The sequence below is a fragment of the Neolamprologus brichardi genome, chromosome 7 (genome assembly GCF_056152115.1).
Source record: "Neolamprologus brichardi isolate AB-2024 chromosome 7, ASM5615211v1, whole genome shotgun sequence".
In the NCBI taxonomy this organism is placed as follows: domain Eukaryota; kingdom Metazoa; phylum Chordata; class Actinopteri; order Cichliformes; family Cichlidae; genus Neolamprologus; species Neolamprologus brichardi.
Window position 1 is genome coordinate 61,355,421 of NC_142110.1, and position 20,079 is coordinate 61,375,499.

The 20,079-nt window shown below is 38.5% G+C and overlaps 1 protein-coding gene across 2 annotated transcripts; it reads left to right on the forward strand.

The window, feature by feature from the left end:
- The first annotated feature begins 867 nt into the window (after window positions 1-867).
- On the forward strand, window positions 868-19,410 carry pdzph1 (PDZ and pleckstrin homology domains 1). Of its 2 annotated transcripts, XM_087844043.1 has the most exons (12): window positions 868-1,021; window positions 1,534-3,774; window positions 3,868-4,029; window positions 4,404-4,565; window positions 7,349-7,450; window positions 13,535-13,645; window positions 13,758-13,936; window positions 14,021-14,178; window positions 14,309-14,351; window positions 14,518-14,704; window positions 17,753-17,888; window positions 18,315-19,410. In XM_087844043.1, the coding sequence occupies exons 1-12, from the start codon at window positions 868-870 to the stop codon at window positions 18,412-18,414; spliced, it is 3,735 nt and encodes a 1,244-aa protein (XP_087700169.1). In that variant the 3' UTR covers window positions 18,415-19,410. The 2 variants fall into 2 exon arrangements, with proteins under 2 accessions (XP_087700169.1, XP_087700170.1); XM_087844044.1 differs by having other exon boundaries at window positions 13,758-14,178.
- The last annotated feature ends 669 nt before the right edge of the window (window positions 19,411-20,079 follow it).

A 20,079-nucleotide genomic window follows, 5' to 3' on the forward strand; every position in this document is an offset into this window, starting at 1 on the left:
GTGCTTCATCTGCTTTCATTGACCAGTGAAAAAGTATAGCTGAATAAGCAGGCTTAGTACTGCATCATCAGTGGCTGACAAGATTAAGCGTAATAAGCTGCTTAGTATCAAGAATAGAAACAATAAGAACTGGAACAGTCTGAGAGACACAGACAATGTAGACGGTGGAAAAGAAGCAGCTGTTTGCCGGCTGTCTGTCTATCTTTTCATGTCTGCCACATAAAGGTTTGATAGCAGTCATCAGGATATCACATCAATAGGTAAGTCAGATGTTTTTCTATTTTTAAAATAAGTTTACTTGGAAATAAATTTACTTGGTCAACATGATCCCTATAGAGCAAAGCTTTCTAACATTAAACATAGTAACCTAACCGCTCTAATTTTCACATTTGAATAAATAACATGTCTGACTTTACTGACATTATTGTCTTTTATTGAAAATCATCTCGTCTTTCTCAGAAAAACAAAACAAAACAAAACCAGGTGTCAGCTCTAACTTGTTAACACAATTTGATGTTTTAATTGTTTATAGATGGTGCTCATTCAGACAAAAGGAGGTTTTTTTGTTTTGTTTTGTTTGCTTCTGACCAGCCCCTTAAGCAGGAAACTGTTTGATGCACATGTTAACTGAGTTGCACAGGATTATGTACCAGTGCATAAACTTTCTGTACATAACTGGATATTGCCAGGTTATAATTTTTCCTTTTGTATCAGTTTGTTCAACAGAAATTAGACATTTCAATAATTACTAGTGTTTGTATTTTTAAAAAATGGTGATAAATACTAAGAATTAAGCATCTTAATGATTTACATTTTCTGTTTCTTTAATAATTGATTTCATGTCAGTGTAAAAAATATTGAGCCAAAATGTGTACATATACCCATAAAAAATACAACACTTGTTCGTCTTCGTTCAGTGTTACGTTTCCCAGCGGATGTGAGACTGTGGTGGATTTCAGAATGAGCAAGAGGGGGAGAAGGAGAAATAGCAAGAGGAGGAAGAGCTCCAGCAGCAACAAACGTGAGTTGGAGCTTGGGAGGACGCAGTGCGGTTAATCTTGTGCTTAGCTGAATCACATTTTTCCCCACACGTGCATACAATGTGCAAGTACTTCTTGAGACTGGTAGAGGACTAATAACAGCTTCATAATAGTGGGTTTTATGGCATAACTAGTATAATGTTGAATCCTAATGGGCTTTTAACTTTATGGAGAAAAAAGTTAAAATAAACAAGCAAAAGTATTGATCAGTACTTAAACCTCAATGCACAAGGTATCCAACAATCAAGCAACCCCAGAATGAAATTCAACAGTTCCAAAGTAATTTCGTAGTGTTGGGAAAATTGTGTTATATCATTTTATTTATGTAGCACTAACTCACAACAACATTTGAATTTAGGGGCTTTATATTGTTACAGTAAAGGGCCTTAAATATTAGAAAGAAACCAGAACAAACTATGAGTAAGCACTATAATACTTGTACTGTCAAACATCCTCTAATATAATTATTTCACTATTTTGCTTTTTCTTTCAGAGAGTATCTCACCATACATCTTTAAAAAGCAGAACAAAAGCACTGTCTGCACCAAAGATGACATTGTTGAAAAGGGAGAAACAGACTCTTTTCGAAAGGAAAATGTACTGTCAAGATCTGAAGATGAGGAAAAATACAACAATCCTGAACCCAAGGAGAAAAGATTTAAGCAAGATTATCACTTGAATTCATTTGCACACCAAAAGAGTATTTATACCAAAACAACAACGGACGAGAAGAACGGAGTGAAAATAGTAACCTCAGTTTCTGTAACAGGAGATTCATCACCAAATATTACGTTTCAGCAGTCACAAGAACCCTTATCTGAAAATCAAATCCACTCACCAATTCCAGTTACTAACATCCTGAATATTAACTGCACTGGATCACATTTAAAACTTCAGCTTAATACATCTGGCAACAAGACCACACTTGTTTTCATGAATAAAAGCTGGTCCAGTACTGAGGTTTTTAAGAGCAAATGTGAGGAAACATGGATGCCAGACAATGAGTCTTCTGAACAACCATTGGATAATGTCACTGATGAGGAAAAAAATCACAACAATAATGACAAAGATCACACTGGAACCACAAGTAAACAAACTGAGCCTTATTGTGATTCAAAATGTTCCAGATCTGCAAATATATGGGACAATCCAGACTGCAGTCAATGCTGTAGTGATGACAAACAACAAGGATCGGGAGACTTTAAACTGGCGGATCATCTATCAAGCCCACCGCTGCTGTTAAATATTAAACCTCAAGGAAAGAGGCAAAGTTTTCATACAAGTCTCAGTTCTGGTGATGAGTTCTGGCACATCCCCCCACCCCAAGAGTTTGCAGATATTAAAAACAATAGTTTAGAAGGTCTGACGCAAGACTTAGCTTCTTGTAGAATCAACACTTCTAGTCCAGCTGTTGATAAACGAGGAGACTTGCATTTGACCTCCACTGAGGAACTTAAATGTCTATATTGCGCACAAGAAGAAGAAAGAGGGGGTCTGCCACCTTCTTTTGATGAGTTATCACAATCTGACAATTATGACCCCGTGTTCACGAGACCCTTGATGTCTACCAACAGGTCTAGCTTCATGAAAGACTTCATCAATAGTCAGAAAAGAAAATCCTGGATTAGAAATAATAGTATTGCCACCGTCGAACACAAAGTATGTTCATTACCCAAGAAAAGACGTCAAACATTTCCTGGGATGTCACAGGGTCTAGGACTGATGCAAGAAGATCTCCAGCTACATTACAGAGAATCTTTTTCCTCTTTGGTCATGTGCTCACTTCCCCTCCAGACAGAGAGGCTGGAGAGGACTGAAAAGGGCGATGACAGGTTATCTGCATTTGGATTAGAAAATGATACATTTTCACAAACCAAAGGGAGTTTAAAACAAGTCTCGGAAATTCTAGACAGCCATGACAGAGCACAGCCATTTCTCAGTCCATTCTATGTGACTGGTTCTGAGATTAATCCTGAAATCATCATGAACACTGAACACTGTCAAAGACATGACTTCAACAGTCAACATGATACTAACTTGAGCATTTATAAGGATATGGAAAGTCTAGACACTGATGATTGTGAATATACTTTTGATCAATGTGAAGTAGCAGACAGTGGATTTGAACAAGAATTTGGAGAAGGAGAATATCACAGTCCAGAGCCCCTTACAGAAGAGCTAAGTCGAAGAGCCTTTTCTATACAAGTCATCCCTCCATCCTGCAGTGGCTCAGAGGAACATATGCTACAGAGTCACCCAGAAATACTATCTGCAAACAATGAGGTTAAAAACGCAAACCAGAAGGATTCAGTCTCTTTTTTACCCGGATATAGCAAGTTCTCAGTTCAGACAATAACAGATGGTGCATTTGAGCCAAGTCTCTTGCAGAGGGACTCACAATTATCCCTGGATAGTTGTCTAAAGAGGGATTTTAGAAATGCTGTGGACGACCCATGCATGTCCGTCTTGCAGGACTTAGATGTAGAATCATTAAACTTAAATGAGGTGACAGAGGACATTAAACCTAAACCAACTAGTGAAAACACAGAAGGTACCGACCCTATTCTCCCACTGATAAATGAGGGGACAGATTATCTGGAACTCGACACAGAAAATTCAAGACAACCTGCAAGCATATCATCAGGTCCAGTAAAAGATTTTAAAGACACAGAGGTCCTTGCAAAAGAGACGCTTAGTAAAACTAACAGGACCGAAAAACAGATTGTATCTAAATGTAAGTTATTTCAATTCATATTCATTTAAATTCGTTTCAGCCAATTAGTTATGTAAAACTCACCTATTTGTGATTCTTCATGACCATTCCCAGCTTCTTTAGAGATCAAGGAGCATCTGAAGCCTGTGGTTCATAAAGATTCGGAAACAAGTGGCTCTGAACACTTGGCTAAAAGGCGAAAGCTCTTCAAAGAGAGCAAGCAGTGGACCTCTGTTGGAGGAAGCTCAATCACCAGTGACATCACAGAGGAATCAGGTGACTTTGATGGAAAGCTTGAACAAATGTCAGGGAAAAAATGTCATAAAGAGTAAGTTTAGTGATTCAATTTGATCTGCCAGTCCAGTAAGTGGTGCAAGCAGAGTGCTTTATTATCTGTTTATTATCCATAAAAAGTGACTGGACTTCTTTAAGTTTTGTGAAGATGTTTCACGTCTCATCTGCGAGGTTTCTTCAGTTTTATACAACCAAATGGTGGACAGGTATTCAAACCCTTAAGTCGCTTTCTTTCCAAGCTCCTTACACTTCTTTGCTGATTTGACAACTGCAGATATAGAAATGCATCTATATGTAATGAATTGTGCTGTTTAGTGGTTTGTTTGTTTGATTTGTGTCTTTCTTTGTTTTGCTAGTGTCAGAGGACACGCCTTCTATGGACATAGCATTTCAAGAAAATGAAGACAGGGGCTTTTATACAGAAACATTCCACTCATCAGCATGGATTTTTCAAGGAGATAATGTAGGCTCTGGGGGAATTCGTACCAGCCTAACCACCAGAACTTGTGCCGTCTCAAGTAAGCTGTAGCTTTTGTGTTTTTACAAAAAAGTTAACTTTATTTAATTTGACAACAGTAACAGGTCATTTAGTACTGAATTACTGTGAATTTAACTTAGCACTACCAGTCAAAGGTTTTAGAACACCCCAATTTTTCCAGTTATTTATTGCAGTTCAAGTAGTTCTACTCCAATGAATAGCTTGAAATGGTACAAAGGTACGTGGTGAACTGCCAGAGGTTAAAAAAAAGGTAAGGTTACCCAAAACTGAAAAAAGTACAGCTGTTCGGCAGCAATGGAGGTTGATCAAGTCTTGAAAGCTGGTGCAACTAATTCCTACAGGTGTTCCAACTTTTCTGGATTACTTACAACCCCCTCTGTCTGCATAAAAGCAGTATAGGAACACACTGTGGTACCGTACCCTCGTGAGCATCAGTTGAACAGCACTGTACTGCAGAAAGTAGTGTGTTGCTAAAAAAAACAGTGCAAAAAAGAAAATTGACAATGGAAGAGAGACACACCAGCATAACACTTAAAAATGTACGTCTTCCTACAGATATATTGCAAAGAAAGTCAAGGTGTCAGTGAGTACAGTGGCACTCATAAACTGGGGAAAACTCTGACAGGAAGAGGTCTGGCAGATGCAAAGCCACAACTGAATCAGAGAACAAGTTTCTGAGAGTTAACAGCTTGCGTGATAGGTGGCTCACAGGACAACAGCTTCAAGCACAGCTTAATAGTAACTGTAGTAAGCAATTCTCAGTTTCAACTGTGAAGAAAAGCTTCAAGCTGTAGGTTTGACAGGACAAGTTGCAGAAAGAAAGCCCTCTCTAAGACGTCAGAATAAAACAAAGAGGCCTGCTTGGGCCATGAAACGCTGCCACTGGACTACAGAAGACTGGAAAATGGACTGATGAGCATCCAAAGATTCAAGGAATCTTTGGATGCTGTCAAGTAAGCAAAGGAATGGTTACACATTGTGTGGCATCAACTGTCAAATGTGGAGGAGGAAGTGTGATGGTCTGGGGCTGTTTTGCTGGATCAGGGGGTGGTGACTTGTACAGAGTGAGAGGCACCCTGAACCAAAACGGCTACCACAGCATTCTGCAGCACCATGCAGTACCGTCTGATATGCGCCTAGTTGGTCAAGAGCGCCTCCTACAGCAAGATAATCGCCCAAAAGTCCAAGCAATGCCAGAACTAACTCAGGAAAAAAGAACAAGATGGTAAACTTGAAAACATGGAGTGACCAGCACAGTCTCCAGACTTACTATCCATCAAGCTAGTTTGGGGTGAACTGGACAGAAGAGCGAAAACAAAGCAACCTACAAGTGCCACACATTTATGGGAACTTCTGCAACAGATATGGGAAGAACGTTTTGAAGAATATTTGATTGCTATTGTAGAAAGAATGCCACGGGTATGTTCAGCTGTTATATCTGCCAAAGGTGGCTACTTTGATTCAAAAGTCAAAAGTTTAGAATACATTTCGGTCTATAAATTGATTCCACGATTTCTGTGCTTTGCATTGCTTATTTGTAATATGCTTTCATTTCAGAGTGCAATGAGGCATTAAACTGCATAATTTTCAGTAGAAAACTGGAAAAATTGGGGTGCTCTAAAACGTTTGACCGGTAGTGTACATACAGCGGGTAAAATAAGTATTGAACAAACTAACAATTCTCTAAGTAAATATATTTCTTTCTTTTTAGTAACCTGTCCTGTCTGGAAGTTTTAGCAACCAGATTCATGATCTAAATGCTTTGTTGTGCCAAACACATTTGCTTTGCCAAGAAGAACATACAATTTTGCGTGTGTGTGAGTGTCTGTGTGAAACAGAGAGAGAAAGAAAGAATGTGAGTGCCTGTGCATGGGTGTTTGACATGAAACGTACTTGATAATGAGGGTGAGAGACTGCAACAACGTCCCCTGGGGACGAGAGACGGACAGGGGAAGACCCCACCCAGTCCCCCAAGAGTGTTGAAAATCTGAGGCCAAAGTGTGTTTCCGCCGGTTTAAGGAAGAGGGAAGCCCACAGCTAAAAGGCAGGAGCGCTAAATAACCAGAGGCACTAGGCAGCTGACCCTGGCAGAGGCCGGCCATCCCAGCACAATCCGAGGAAGGGGCCTGGGTGCAATCGGTGGATCCCCAATGCAACAAAGACGTCCAAGCCAACCACAGACCACAGCCCCAAGGCAGCAGGTCAGCAATCACACCAAATCGCCCAGCCAGGCACCCCAGAGCCAGCAAATGCCCATATCCTGTGGGTGGGGGCAGCAACAACCAGTGGATAGCAGCAGGGACAGGAACAAACCCCCCCCCCTCATGAAGCTGGACAAAGACAGATAACCATCCACATCCACCCTGCCCTCCGAAGTGTGGATGAATGGATGATCCCCAGAGCCAACAGCAACCCTGGGATGCAGTTGGCTTGACCCTGGAACACCAGCCAACCTCTGCCCCAGACAAGATGCAGCAAACACGGGTGTATGAAGACCTGCCTGCTCCTATCTCTGCTTGTCAGTGTTGAACGTGGCCCGTTGGGTGTATGCGTTGGGGTGTGAATGGTAAATAGTGAGTATGACTGTGTAAAAACTAGAGTGCTATTAAAATGACGATTTTGTGTCATTTTCTCATTATTACACATAAATTAATTTATATACATATTTGGTTTGATTGTGTACATTGGATATTTACCTAGAAAATTGGTGATGAGTTCAATACCTTTTTTTACCTGCTGTGCATATGTACATTTTGCTGCTCTTGTTAAACATCTCTTTCATCATCTTCAAACATCTTCCAGTTCGAGAGAGGACTGTTAAGATCAGCAAAGGGACAGGAGAATATCCCTGGGGCTTTCGAATACAGTTTTCTAAACCCATTGTGGTCACAGAGGTTGACACAAGTAAGTAAATTTCTATATCATAGTGCTGACTCAACAGGGTGTTCAACTGCTTTGTACTTGTTATTTTGCGTGTTTTTTTTATTTGCTGGAATTTAAGCATTGCAAAAGTAACCATGATGCAAATGTAATTACACATTTCGTGGACCCCCTGTTTATCCTCTACCTAATCACACGAGCCAAGGTGTGAAAACAGGTGTGGGCCACAATCAGGGTTTCAGGTGAATCCATTGTGAGATCTAGCCCCAACCTATCATGTGATTTCCTGAGGTCAAATGGCCCAGGATGTGAGTGGGCGTTTAGACGTCTGGGAAGGGATCTCGAAACTGGATTATAGATGGGAGACAGTTGGTGTTGTAAGTAGAGATGGCACGATACCACTTTTTTATGTCCGATACCGATACCGATATCATAAATTTGGATATCTGCCGATACCGATATGAATCCGATATAGTCTGTTTTTTTAATCAATAAAACGTTTTTTAATGTCTTGCTGCATTTTGTATAAGTTTATACTCAAGTTTAAATAAATAACAACACTAAATCTATTCTGTTATACCTGTATGTAAAAAATACACTGCACCCAAAATATTTCATAGTTCAGCAACACTGATCAATCTAATAAACTTAAACCTGCTCCATCCTCCCTGTTCTGGTATTTTAAAGAGTACTTAGCAGAAATATTAAGCAACCTAACTAATAGGGTTGCAAACTCCCAGCAAAAAAAAATAGGGAACCACTCCCCACCCTCCACCTCATGATGCTTAATCGATGTAATCAAATTTAATTTGATGCAGGGGGAAAAATGCACAGAAATAAATTATTTTTCAAAAATAATTAAATAGATTCAACATCTTTCTTCAACAGATTTGCAGACTACACAGATGGTATCTTCACAAAGGAAAAAGTAGTATAGCTTACTAGGGTATATTAGAATTAACAGTTACTATATACAGTAATGGACTTATATATATATTTTACATCAGATTAAAACTTTGGGTGTGAGTGTCAGATAATTATTTATTAAAAGCTCGACATTTTAAATGAGAATAAGAAAGAAAAGTATGTCTTTGTGCCCCCTTTTCCCTGTTCATGCCCTATCGGCCCCCCTGGCTAAACTTTGCTAGATCAGTGAACATAGATGGCTTCTTTCACTCCTCATTCAAACCATCTGTCTTCTCTGTCCAAAATGGGAACATTGGCATCTTCAAAAGAGCGATCTTTGTCCTTTAGATGCAGATGGACAGCTGAGTCTTGTCCCATCAAGGTGGCTCTTCTGTGTTGTGCCATGCATTTATGGAGTGGCTGTTTGGTTTCTTCAATGTAGAGGTCTGAGTATTGCTGCACTGTACAGCATACACTACATTGTTAAGGTTGTGTATGGGAGTTTTGTCCTTGGAATGAATCAGTTTTTGTCTGAGTGTGAGGCTGGGTCTGAAGTACACTGGGATGTCATGCTTGGAGAAGACTCTCCTGAGTTTCTCTCATAAACCTGCTACATAAGAGATGATGATAATATTGTTCTGCTTGTCCTGATTCTCCCTAGTTGTGTCTGACCTTCTGTTCTGCGCATCTTTGCTGATTTGTTGAAAGCCCAGTTAGGAGAACCACATGTTTTAAGAGCTTTCTTTAATGTGTGTTTTACCCCCTTTTCACTTCTGGCTTAGAGGGAACATTTTCTGCCCGGTGTTGTAGGGTCCTGATTACTCCAAGTTTGTGTTCCAGAGGGTTTAAGTTTAAAGATATAATTCATTCACTGTTATCTTCTTCAATGCCATGTGGCAACAGTGCAGAGCAGCTACCTGAACTCTAGTCTTGTTACTTCTTGGTGGGCTCTTTAACATTTTGAAAATAACCCAATTGAGTCTAATAATAGATTAAATGTCATGTTGATGCTCATTTTTAGTATCTACTTGGGTGTTAAGACCACCTATAATAATTATTTTATCTGACCTAAACTCTAAATCAGATAAAAAGGCAGAGAAATCATCAACTCTGAGTGAGAATGGACAATAGACAACAACAAATATATATTTTTATGTTTAAATATTTTTTTTTATTTTCAGTATCAGTTTTGGTTTGTTTTTTGTCTGTTTGGGAGCTGACACAGTCTCTAAGTCTACACAGCCAGTGATGAGAGGTGTGTAAGATTGCAACTCTGCTTCCTGGTCCCAACTCTGGATAGTCACGTTTTGGGGGAGGGGTTTATAAAATTGGCCAGATCTCTAGAAATGAAGCCCATCCATGAGCTGCTCGATCCAAAGTGGGATAGATGTTTTCTCTCCTAACAAGACTGGGTTTTCTGTAGAAAATTTCCCAATCATTTATAAAGCCCACATCATTTTTGGACACCACTTGCTAAACATGTCATTACTGGTCCGATTGGGGAGGCAACCAAAGAAAACAACTATTATAGTAATGATCAACCTATCACTATTAATTAGCTACATACCACAGACCTTCAAGTTGGCAGTAGTTAAAACTATTACTTAAATAGCCATCACTTGACTGAGCGGTCTTAGCTAATTATAGGGCGATCTCCAACCTTCCTTTTGTCCCAAGAATTCTTGAAAGAGTACCCAACAGCTAACTGATCAACTGCAAAGGAATGGCTTATTTGAAGAGTTTCAGTCCGGTTTCAGAGCTCATCACAGCACAGAAACAGCTTTCGTGAAGGTTACAAATAATCTTCTTATGGCCTCTGACAGTGGACTCATCTTTGTGCTTATCCTGCTAGACCTCAGTTCAGTAGTTGATACGATTGACCACAACCGCCTCTGTCAGTGCGCCCCAGGGCAGCTGTGGCTACAGTGTAGCTTGCCATCACCAGTGTGTGAATGTGTGTGTGAATGGGTAACTGATTATGTAAAGCGCTTTGGGGTCCTTAGGGACTAGAAAAGCGCTATACAAATACAGGCCATACCATACCATACAACAACAACAACAACAACAACAACAATAATAATAAAAATAATTATAACAACAACAACAATATTGTTGCAATTAGACCATGGTGTAAGAATTACAGGTACTGCGCTGCAGTGGTTTGAACTGTATCTAATACATTTCAATGTGTTCAGGTAAATGGAGAGACCTCACCACGCACTAAGATTATGTTTAATTCAGCTATAGGTTAGTGTATAGTTTAGCTCTAAAAATCTTAGAAATATTGAAACTGGATATTTACTCTTGATGACATTACCTTGGCCTCCAGTAGCACTGTGAGGAGTCTTAGAGTCAATTTTGACCATGTCCTTCAATGCACATATAAAACATCACTCTGCAGTTAATCATAATTTATTATTATTCTCAGACTCTCTTGCACTACTTGTCTTTGTCCTGTATTCCTCCCCTCACCACCAAATGGTCGTGGCAGATGGCTGCCCCTTGCTGAGGCTGGTTCTGCTGGCGGTTTCTCCCTATTAAAAGGGAGTTTTACCTTCCCACTGTCACCAAAGCACTTGCTCATGTAGGGCGATTAGATTGTTGGGGTTTCTCTGTTTTCTCTGTATTATTTTAGGGTCCTTACCTCACAGTATAGAGTGCCCTAAGGCAACTCTTGTTGTGATTTGGCACTAAATAAATAAAATTGAATTGAATTAGGTATAAAACATGAGTTAGTAAAAAACTGCAAATTGATACTTTACTTCTTGTTTTTTTATATACTTAATTTAAGTTAAGTTTTATAATTTTGACATTCATCCACATAAAAAAAACCAAAAAACATAATACCCACTGACAACGACATCTTGGCACAGTGAAACCCTCATATCTGCCCGGTCTGGGAGAGCTCCCCTCCACCTCTTTTTAGGTCCCGTGTCTTCAGGTTTTGTGTTACTGCTGAAGTCTACGTAGCACTTTACAATCCACCCCTGGTGATGTTCAGAAGGATATTTCCAGTCTATTTTATGAGGTGCCTTCTAAAAGTAGTGGCCACATCCTTAGCTGGCTTTTCTTCTTCCAGTGGTTGCATGAAAATATTTAGCTAAACTCTGGTTATATAACCCACCACCCATCATCCCACATTGCCACCTTCAACAAATCTCTCCCACTTCCTCCAGTTTTTATGAAATTGGTCCGTTTTGAGGTTCAAAAGAGATGTAAGTTTTTCCATTCTGTATATTTCCTCCATTATTCCTATCCAATCTTTCTTTGTTGGGTGCTCTTTCTCCAGCCACTTCCTGGTAAGAGCTTTTTTACCCGCTCCCAACAGGATATTTATCAAATATTTGTCCCTTAAGAAGACTGCTGATAGGATATCGCCCAGATACACAGTACAGAAATCCAAATTTAATTTGAGACCAGTCACCAAGTAAACTGATTCGACAATTTCACCATTTCACTCCAGTATGGTTGGATTACTGGGCATTTCCAAAATATATGAAAGTGATCTGCCATATTTTCCTCACAGTTTCTCCAGCAGCATCTCTCAGTTGACCAGTTTGTTTGTATTTTATTTTGGGGGTTATAAAAAACCTAATAACATTTTTCCCTTCAGTAACCCGAACTAGTAGTTTTCAACTGTGTTCCACATATATTTAACCAACTTTCTCTGATATGTTGACTTTAGCCTCCATCTCCCATTTAATTTTAATATAATTGGTTGATTGATCCTTGCGTGATTGTAGGTTCTGATAAAGTTTAGCTATCAATTTATTTTTAATCTTTATAAGCTTCTATTATAAGGGGGACTAGGCCTCCACTATGTTCTTCTGTAGTTTTTGTGTTACTGTTGAAATAGGACCTGACTTGGAGATAGCTGAAAAAAAAAATCTTGGTTTTCCAAACCATAGGTGTCTCTTAGTTTTTCAAAACTATGTAATCCTTCTTTTCCTGACAATGAGCAAAATGGTCCAATCCCCCTTGTTAACCAATTTGTATAATGCCCATCTATTTGTGCAGGGACTTCTTGTTTAATATATTCTATATATCAAGTATTCAATCACCCATCCAAATCATTGAATTCCTGTGTTCTACAATCATCTGTAAAATAATGGCTTGCTTCATGAACTCCAGTGTAGTACCCTGATAGGATCCAACCTGTACAAGTTCAGTTGTGAAATTTCATTGTTACTAAATATTACACATTCAACTGTTAGTGGTATTATAATAAGTGGAATGGACTGGAAACGACAGTAACAGAACGGGGCCAGTGGATTCTGAGGCACATGGTGCACAGAGATCACAAACTTCTGTAGAGTTAGTCACTACAGTCCTCCAAGCATCATGTGGCCTTCAGATTAACTCAAGAGCAGTCATGTAGAGAGCTCATAGAATGGGTGCCCAAGCAGCTACATCCAAGCCTCACAAGACCATGGTCAATACAAAGCCTAAAGCATGGGATTCTGTGGTATAAAGACTACTGTCACTGCACTAGAGCAGTGGAGACATGTTCCCTGGAGTGACTAACCACGATTCTCCTTCTGGCATTCCAATAGACAAGTCTTGGGTTTGGTGGTTGCCAGGAGAAAGTTCCTTGTCTGACTGCATTGTACCAAGTGCAAAGTTTGTTAGAAGGGAGATTATGGTGTGGGGCTGTTTTTCAAGAGCTATGCTCAGCCCCTTTGGTCCAATGAAAGGGACTCTTAATTCTTCAGCATTGCAAGACATTTTGGAAAATTTCATGCTCTGAACCTTTTGTGAACAGTTGGCCCTTTCCTGTTCCAACATGAATCAGTGTACAAATTAAGGTTCATAAAGACACAGATGAGCCAGTTTGGTGTGATAAAACTTGACTGACCTGCGCAGAGTCCTAAAACACCTTAGGGAGGGAAGACTGTGTGCCAGGTGTTCTCGTCCATATCAGTGTAAAACCTAACAAATATACTTCTAGTAGAATGGTTAAAAAAATTCCCTGCCAGATTTGAAGCTGTTGTAGCCCCAAATGGGCTCAGCCCTCTGTATTTAGAATGGGAAGGCAGATGAGCAAAAATCTAACTCCACAAAAAGTTTGTGTCATACTTGAAAAAATTTCTGTGCACTTATGTACTGTAGGGACTGTGTTTGCTTTTCTGCTTGTCATTTGTTTTGATAACTTACATCGTGTTGTTTTCTTGTTAGTTTAACATTTATTTATTTCTGTTTCAGATGGAGCTGCAGAGGAAGCTGGGTTGATGGTAGGAGACTATGTCCTAGCTGTCAATGGTATTGATGTCACCAGCATTCCTCATTCTGAAGCTGCTGATTTAGCCAGACAAGGTGTGCTGTGCTATAAACAATAAAGCACATTTGTGGAATGGACTCATAAAGAACCAATATGGAGGCCAGAAGACTAAATTGCATGGTAACTGTGATATTGTTAATATTATAGGTCCAGATGTTCTGACATTGACTGTTGGTTCAGACATTGCTCGTGGTCCTAACACACCGAGACCAGCCTGTCGTGGTTACCTTCATAAGCGTACTCAGTCTGGTCTGATTAAAGGATGGAGAAAGAGGTGGTTTGTACTGACGCATGACTGCTGCCTTTACTACTACAGACACAAACGGGTAAGCATGATACAGGTCATCAAAATCAAACAGTCCACAAAGACATTTTTGTGTGCTTTTGGCACTACTTCATGGTCATTACAGGATGAAGGCAAAAGGCAGGCACTTTCAGCAATAAAGATGGAAGGGGCTGAGGTGGGACCAGACACTTCACTTGGAAAACCATTTGTGTTTAAGTGTCATCCTCAGTCTGGTTTTCGAGTTTACTTCTTCTGTGCCACTTCCAACCAGGAAATGAAAAGGTAGAAAGACAGATATAACTTTCCAAACCAAACATATTGCAGTCTATATTCTTTATTTCTTCAAAAAGCGAAAGAGAGAAATTGGAATAAAAACCATGTTTAAAATCTTATTTGTCTTGTTGGATTCCAGATGGCTGGAAGCTATGGAGAAAGCTACTCATACCATTACACAAGTAAGTTCTATATTTTCATAAATCAAAGAGGGCTTGTTACAGAAAATGTTCATTTAATTGCATATAACATTTACCTCAGATTGGAGTAAATAGGTCATGTTGTTGATTGTGGTGGCTTACTACCAGTTTGAGATTAAACTGATCTCAAATAACTCTTATGTTTTAGAACCATGTTTGGGTGGATGTCACTAAACACAACTCTAATCTGCCCCCGCTGGCTGTAAAAAATCCAGACTGTCTTGGATTGCTTCATAAAATGGATAAAAGCAAGGATTCCTGGGTACAGCACTACTGCATCCTGAAGGATGGGTGCCTCTACTTGTACAGTGGCATCCGTGCAACTCACGCACAAGGTACAGCTCTACATCATGTTTTAAACACTGACATGGAACATAGCAGTGGCAGTTCCAGAATTATAGGAACGGAAAAATATTTCTGAGAAAAATAATGACAGGACTGGTGTTTTATTGATTTTTTTTTTTTTTTTAGCATTTGGCAGGTGGTGCTGTGATGTCTGTCTTTGGTGACAGGGGTTTGCCACAGCACCCGCAGCACCCCTGCTTCCCACAGCCTTGAACAGTTCTGTTAAAATGTTTAATGTTGAAGAAAAAAGGCTGCAAAAAATTGACTGTAATTATAAAAAGCTATTTGATGTCATGTAAATGTCACAAGCAGAAAATGCCAGAAAGTACCAGTGTTGGGCTCTCAACAATAAAACTGAAGTTTGCAATAAGATGTTAACAATCAGTAAAAATTAAGGGTGTACTATCAACTATATCATTTTCAAAGTCAAGATTCCAGAGTTTAAGCTGGTCTTACTTATACAGTGTTGATCAAAAGTTTCAGACCACTTGAAAAAAAAACATCATATTTTCCATGGTTGGATCTTAACAAGGTTCCAAGTAAAGCTTCAACATGCAACAAGAAGAAATGGGAGTGAGACAAAACATTTTTCTGAGCATTCAATTTATTGGAAACAATGCTTAAACTGAAACTGGCTGTTTTACATCAAAAGATCAGGACCGCACCTTCAAAAAACCCATAACCCCCCAAAAAACAGAAATCAACGATCCAGACATGAACTCAGTAATGAGTAGCTCCGTTATTGTTGATCACTGCAAGAATTTGTTGTGGAATGCTTGATGCAAGCGTTTCCATGAGGTGAGTGGGAACATTTCTCCAAGTGGTGAAGACGGCCGCACAAAGCATCGGCATCTACTGTCTGCACCTGTTGTCCATTTTTGTAAACTTCTCTTGCCTTCCATCCCCAAAGGTTCTCAGTTGGATTAAGATCAAGGGAACACGCAGGATGGTCCAAAAATGTGATGGTATTCTCAACGGCATTAACGTTGGAAACATCCCATGTTTGGTGCTCTCTTGCAAAGTCCAAACACTCAGTTCCGTGGCGTTCAAGGAGACGAGGCCTTTGAAGATGTTTTTTATTTTTGAAGCCCTTCAGTGTCAGATGCCGTCTGATGGTTATCAGGCTGCCGTCGGCACCAGTAACAGCCTTAATTTCGGTCGAGGATCATCCAGTGTCTTGACGGACAGCCAACTGCATCCTCCTGCTCAGTGCTGGTGAAATATTTTTCGGTCTTCCACTTGACTTTTTTGTTCCATAACCCTCAGGATCATTTAAGAAATTCCAAATGATTGTCTTACTGCATCCCACCTCAGCTGTGATGGTGCGCTGCTTATGTAGTTCAACATACTGACCAAGTTCAAAAAGGGAAAGTTTTCTTTTCTTGCCTTTGCCATCAAAAAGTCATGACGGACAGACTGACAGAAAATGAAATTAAATCCACATTTAATTGCACAGATTCGACCTTTTAATGGTACGTGGTCCTAAATTTTGATCGACTGTAAAACAGCCTGTTTCAGTTTAAGTGTTGTTTTCAATAAATTGTATACTCAAAAAATGTTTTGTCTCACTCCCATTTCTTCTTTTTCCATCTTGAATCTCTACTTGGAACCTTGTTAAGATCCAACCATGCAAAATATGATTTTAAACTTTTGATTGGGACTGTACTACAGGTGAATTAACAGCTTACTGAGCTTTATGCAATAGCAAATATTTTAGTCTCTGTACACTAAAGGTAATAGTTATAGAAATAGAAATTCAACTTCTTTTCTCAAAATAGAATTAATTTGTCAAAAGTGTAACTTTAGTCTTAAAATGATCAATAATATTCTTTTTTCTTAATGTGGCCCTAGTACTCGTCTGTACATTTAGACTGGTGTTAATATTACTTATCTGCTCCTCTGTGTATTAGGAATTCAATTGAGTTTTTTAGAGACACTGCTACTGCCCCAGTTTTTAAATTCCAAGCCAATCTCATAGCAAAACTTGGTATATTCATTAGAAAAGCAAACTATATGCTCATTTTCATGAAAAGGTTTATTTGTGTCAGTTATCATGACTTTATAACCTATACATTTCTATAGGAGTAAATAAACTGCCACAGGAGTGTTTTAAATTCTGTCTATGAAAAATTTTAACTCTTTGGTCATGTTATTCTTGTCCTATTTTATTCCTCTTTTATGTTGGGGAAACAAATAAATCTTCACTCTAAAAAATACTGTTCTCATAAACTTTGTTCATGCTCTTTATCTCAACAAAACACTTGACGGGGAAACGTTAATGTGACACAACAAAAACATCAGCACTATCATCAGCATAGGCTGTTTCTGATAAGCTGGTAACAGTCAACAAGGCTGATTTTCAGCTCATATATATATATGTGCATCCACAGCAAGCGGCAAGTTGGTGACAGCCTATTTCATGAACTGGTGAATCAAAATAAGGATCGAATAAAGGCTCAAAGGAATTCTGTATATTAAATAATGGATCTCTGTGGATTTGTTAGACCCATGTTCAACATGATACAGATGTTCTAAAACAGGTCTGTGTGCAATGGTGAGAAATGATTTATTGTATACACTCTTCTCTAATTGGCCAGAAACTGTGGGACAGAAACATACTTATATAAATTATTGTAACAGCCACCGTGGAGCTTTTTTCTTTCTGTTTCATATTAGTTTTATGCCTTACCAGCATAAATGTAATGACATAAATACAATGTAAAATGTCACTAATGTTTATTCCCATTTTTATTTTTTTAAGTAAGGACAAGTAAGCCAATCACTCAAACCTATTGGTTATGTCTCACAGTGTTTTGTCCCTTAAAATCTCACTTCAAGTGTCTGCATAACAACTTACCAGTTAAATGAAATTCTTTTTATAATAAATGCTGAATGCTGGTTTTGCTCTTTTGATTGACAAAGGAAAGCAAATACATGACCTGCTGCTGCGAATGAATGATCTGGTCTGGTGACCTTCCATAGTGACTACATTTGTGAAAAAAATGGAACATATATTCATCTTATCATCATTTCTTCAGGTGGCATCTACCTTCAGGGTTACATGGTGCGAGAGCAGTCTTATGGAGCCAAGAATTCAATCATTGAGCTGAAACCTCCATCTGATGAGTTCAGAACTTTCTACCTGTGTGCTGAAAACGCAAATGAAAATAAACGGTGAGGAGCTGACTCTTGTTTTATTCACAGGCTTAGTATGTGAGCTTGTTGGCTGACCAGCATGTCTTCTTAGTACTAGGAACAGCAACTCCTGTGATCTTGCACTTAGTACACCTGTGTCAGTATAAGAGAGCTTTGTATGAGTGCGGTTTAGGTATCAAAAGTGACTGACTTGTAACAGCGTCTTCTATTTGACCCAACAACGCCAGGGACTGTGGTGACGTTCTGTTACTCTATTTGTACACAAAGACATCTTTCTAGTGTGTTTTTGTTGTGTCTGCTTCTCAGTGTGCTGCTTAAATTAGACGACAATTCCAGGATCTATCAAACTATCTCGTACATAAGCTTTTTTAAATGGTTTTTTTTTTTTTAAAAACAACAGTTGAAAGATGTTGTCATGTTGACGTTTCTGTTTTTTTTTTACAGATGGATTATAGCTATCAAAGCTTCAATAAAGAAGTGGCTGCCTTTACACCAGGCACTTCAGCACTACATGAATGGACCACCAGAAGAGACCAGAATGTGAATGAACATGTGTCTGTAAATACTGACAGAATCTTGTGGATCACTGATTAAGCCTCCTGTTTGCAGACTGCTATACTTTCCATATGTGAGGGACAAGATTATTTATTTGATTTTTCTTTCTTCTCTTTTTTACACTGCTTACTTTCAGCCTCGTTCATTTTTTATAATTCATTGTGGATTTTTGCAATGGGTACTAATTTTTTTATTTGCTTAAAGATCAAGGTTGTATACGCAAACAAATGAGGCGTAAAATTTATACTCTATAAATAAATTTTATTATGATTAAAAAACAGTCACATGGGAAAAGTCAGTACATCGCTAAACGGTTCAAATATCACATTGATCACCTTCATCTGTGTAGACTGTATTAAAAGGATTACATGTTTGTTTCCATTTCCTGTGATGTATTATTTTACCTAACTAATCTTATACCTAAAAATACCTTATACCTTTTCATTGTTTTTAAACAACCATGTTCTTTTCCTTTGAAACCATCCTTCACACGTCCTGTATGCCTATCTCTATAGACAGCACCAACTACTTAAGAATGCTGTGGATTGTGCAGGACGGTGACATCAGGCTTATAGGCAAAATAATATCTGGATATTAATAAAATTACTTCTGATATTTTTCATTTTCTCAAAGGACATGTAAGTCATTTTATTGTTTTCTGTGTGCACGTATTTCAGTTAAAAAATGTTTTTAGATAGCTTCGTAAAATAATTCACAAGATTAAAATTAACAACAGACTCAGTGAAAACAAAAAGATATTGATTACATCAGTTTAGCTAATTGCCCTCTAATCTTTAGCCATCTTTATACTGTGTTGTGAATTCCAAAAACTCTTTGGGCAGGTTTCATTTTTTTTAATTTTTTATATCAAATGTTGACATTTCTATGCTTTTATATTAATATGGTGTTTTTATACCAGTTTTCCTTTTGATACTTTCCCCCCACTGTAGAACAGACAGAAATGTATTACTGTCACTGTAATAAATTCTACAATCAATTCCTGAGATTTTGCTTCTTACATTTAATTACCATCCATTTCTTACAAATGTTATGATTCAAATTAAATTAATTTATGAACTCTTTCTGCATTCAGTATCTTCCTCAAGGACACTTTGGCATGCAGGGATTGAACCACCAAACCTCGGATTAGGAGATGTGCTACTAATAGAGTTTCCTGAATCAGTGATAAATAGTAAGATATTCCTGCTTTACGGAGGGCTTTTTGTAGAACAACAGAATAAAGTAGAATTTTTTCCAGTCTAAATGACGAATCTCTAATGTAGTGAGATGCAATCTCCTCTCCAATTTGCAAGTTTTCTGCTTGTATTTGATTATCTTGTATTATGTGTTGTATTACTGGCCTTTGAACATTTTGTTCCTTCTACTATAGTCACTCTGAGCTGTGTGTCTTCTACATGGTAGTCTAGCTGACAGTGAGCTGTTCATGCCCCTTGCACACAACCTTCTATTAAAGTGACTGCATGCAGTTCAGAATTGAGACTTCATGCGCAACTAAGTAAGATAGTGGGATGACTTTTTTTTTTTTTTTAAGTGACCCAAGTTTTTTATGAAGTCATCATATTCAATCATTATTGGGGTGTCTCCAAAAGCAGCTTTCAAAACAGCCACATTGTCAAATAATCTTTTACTGCAA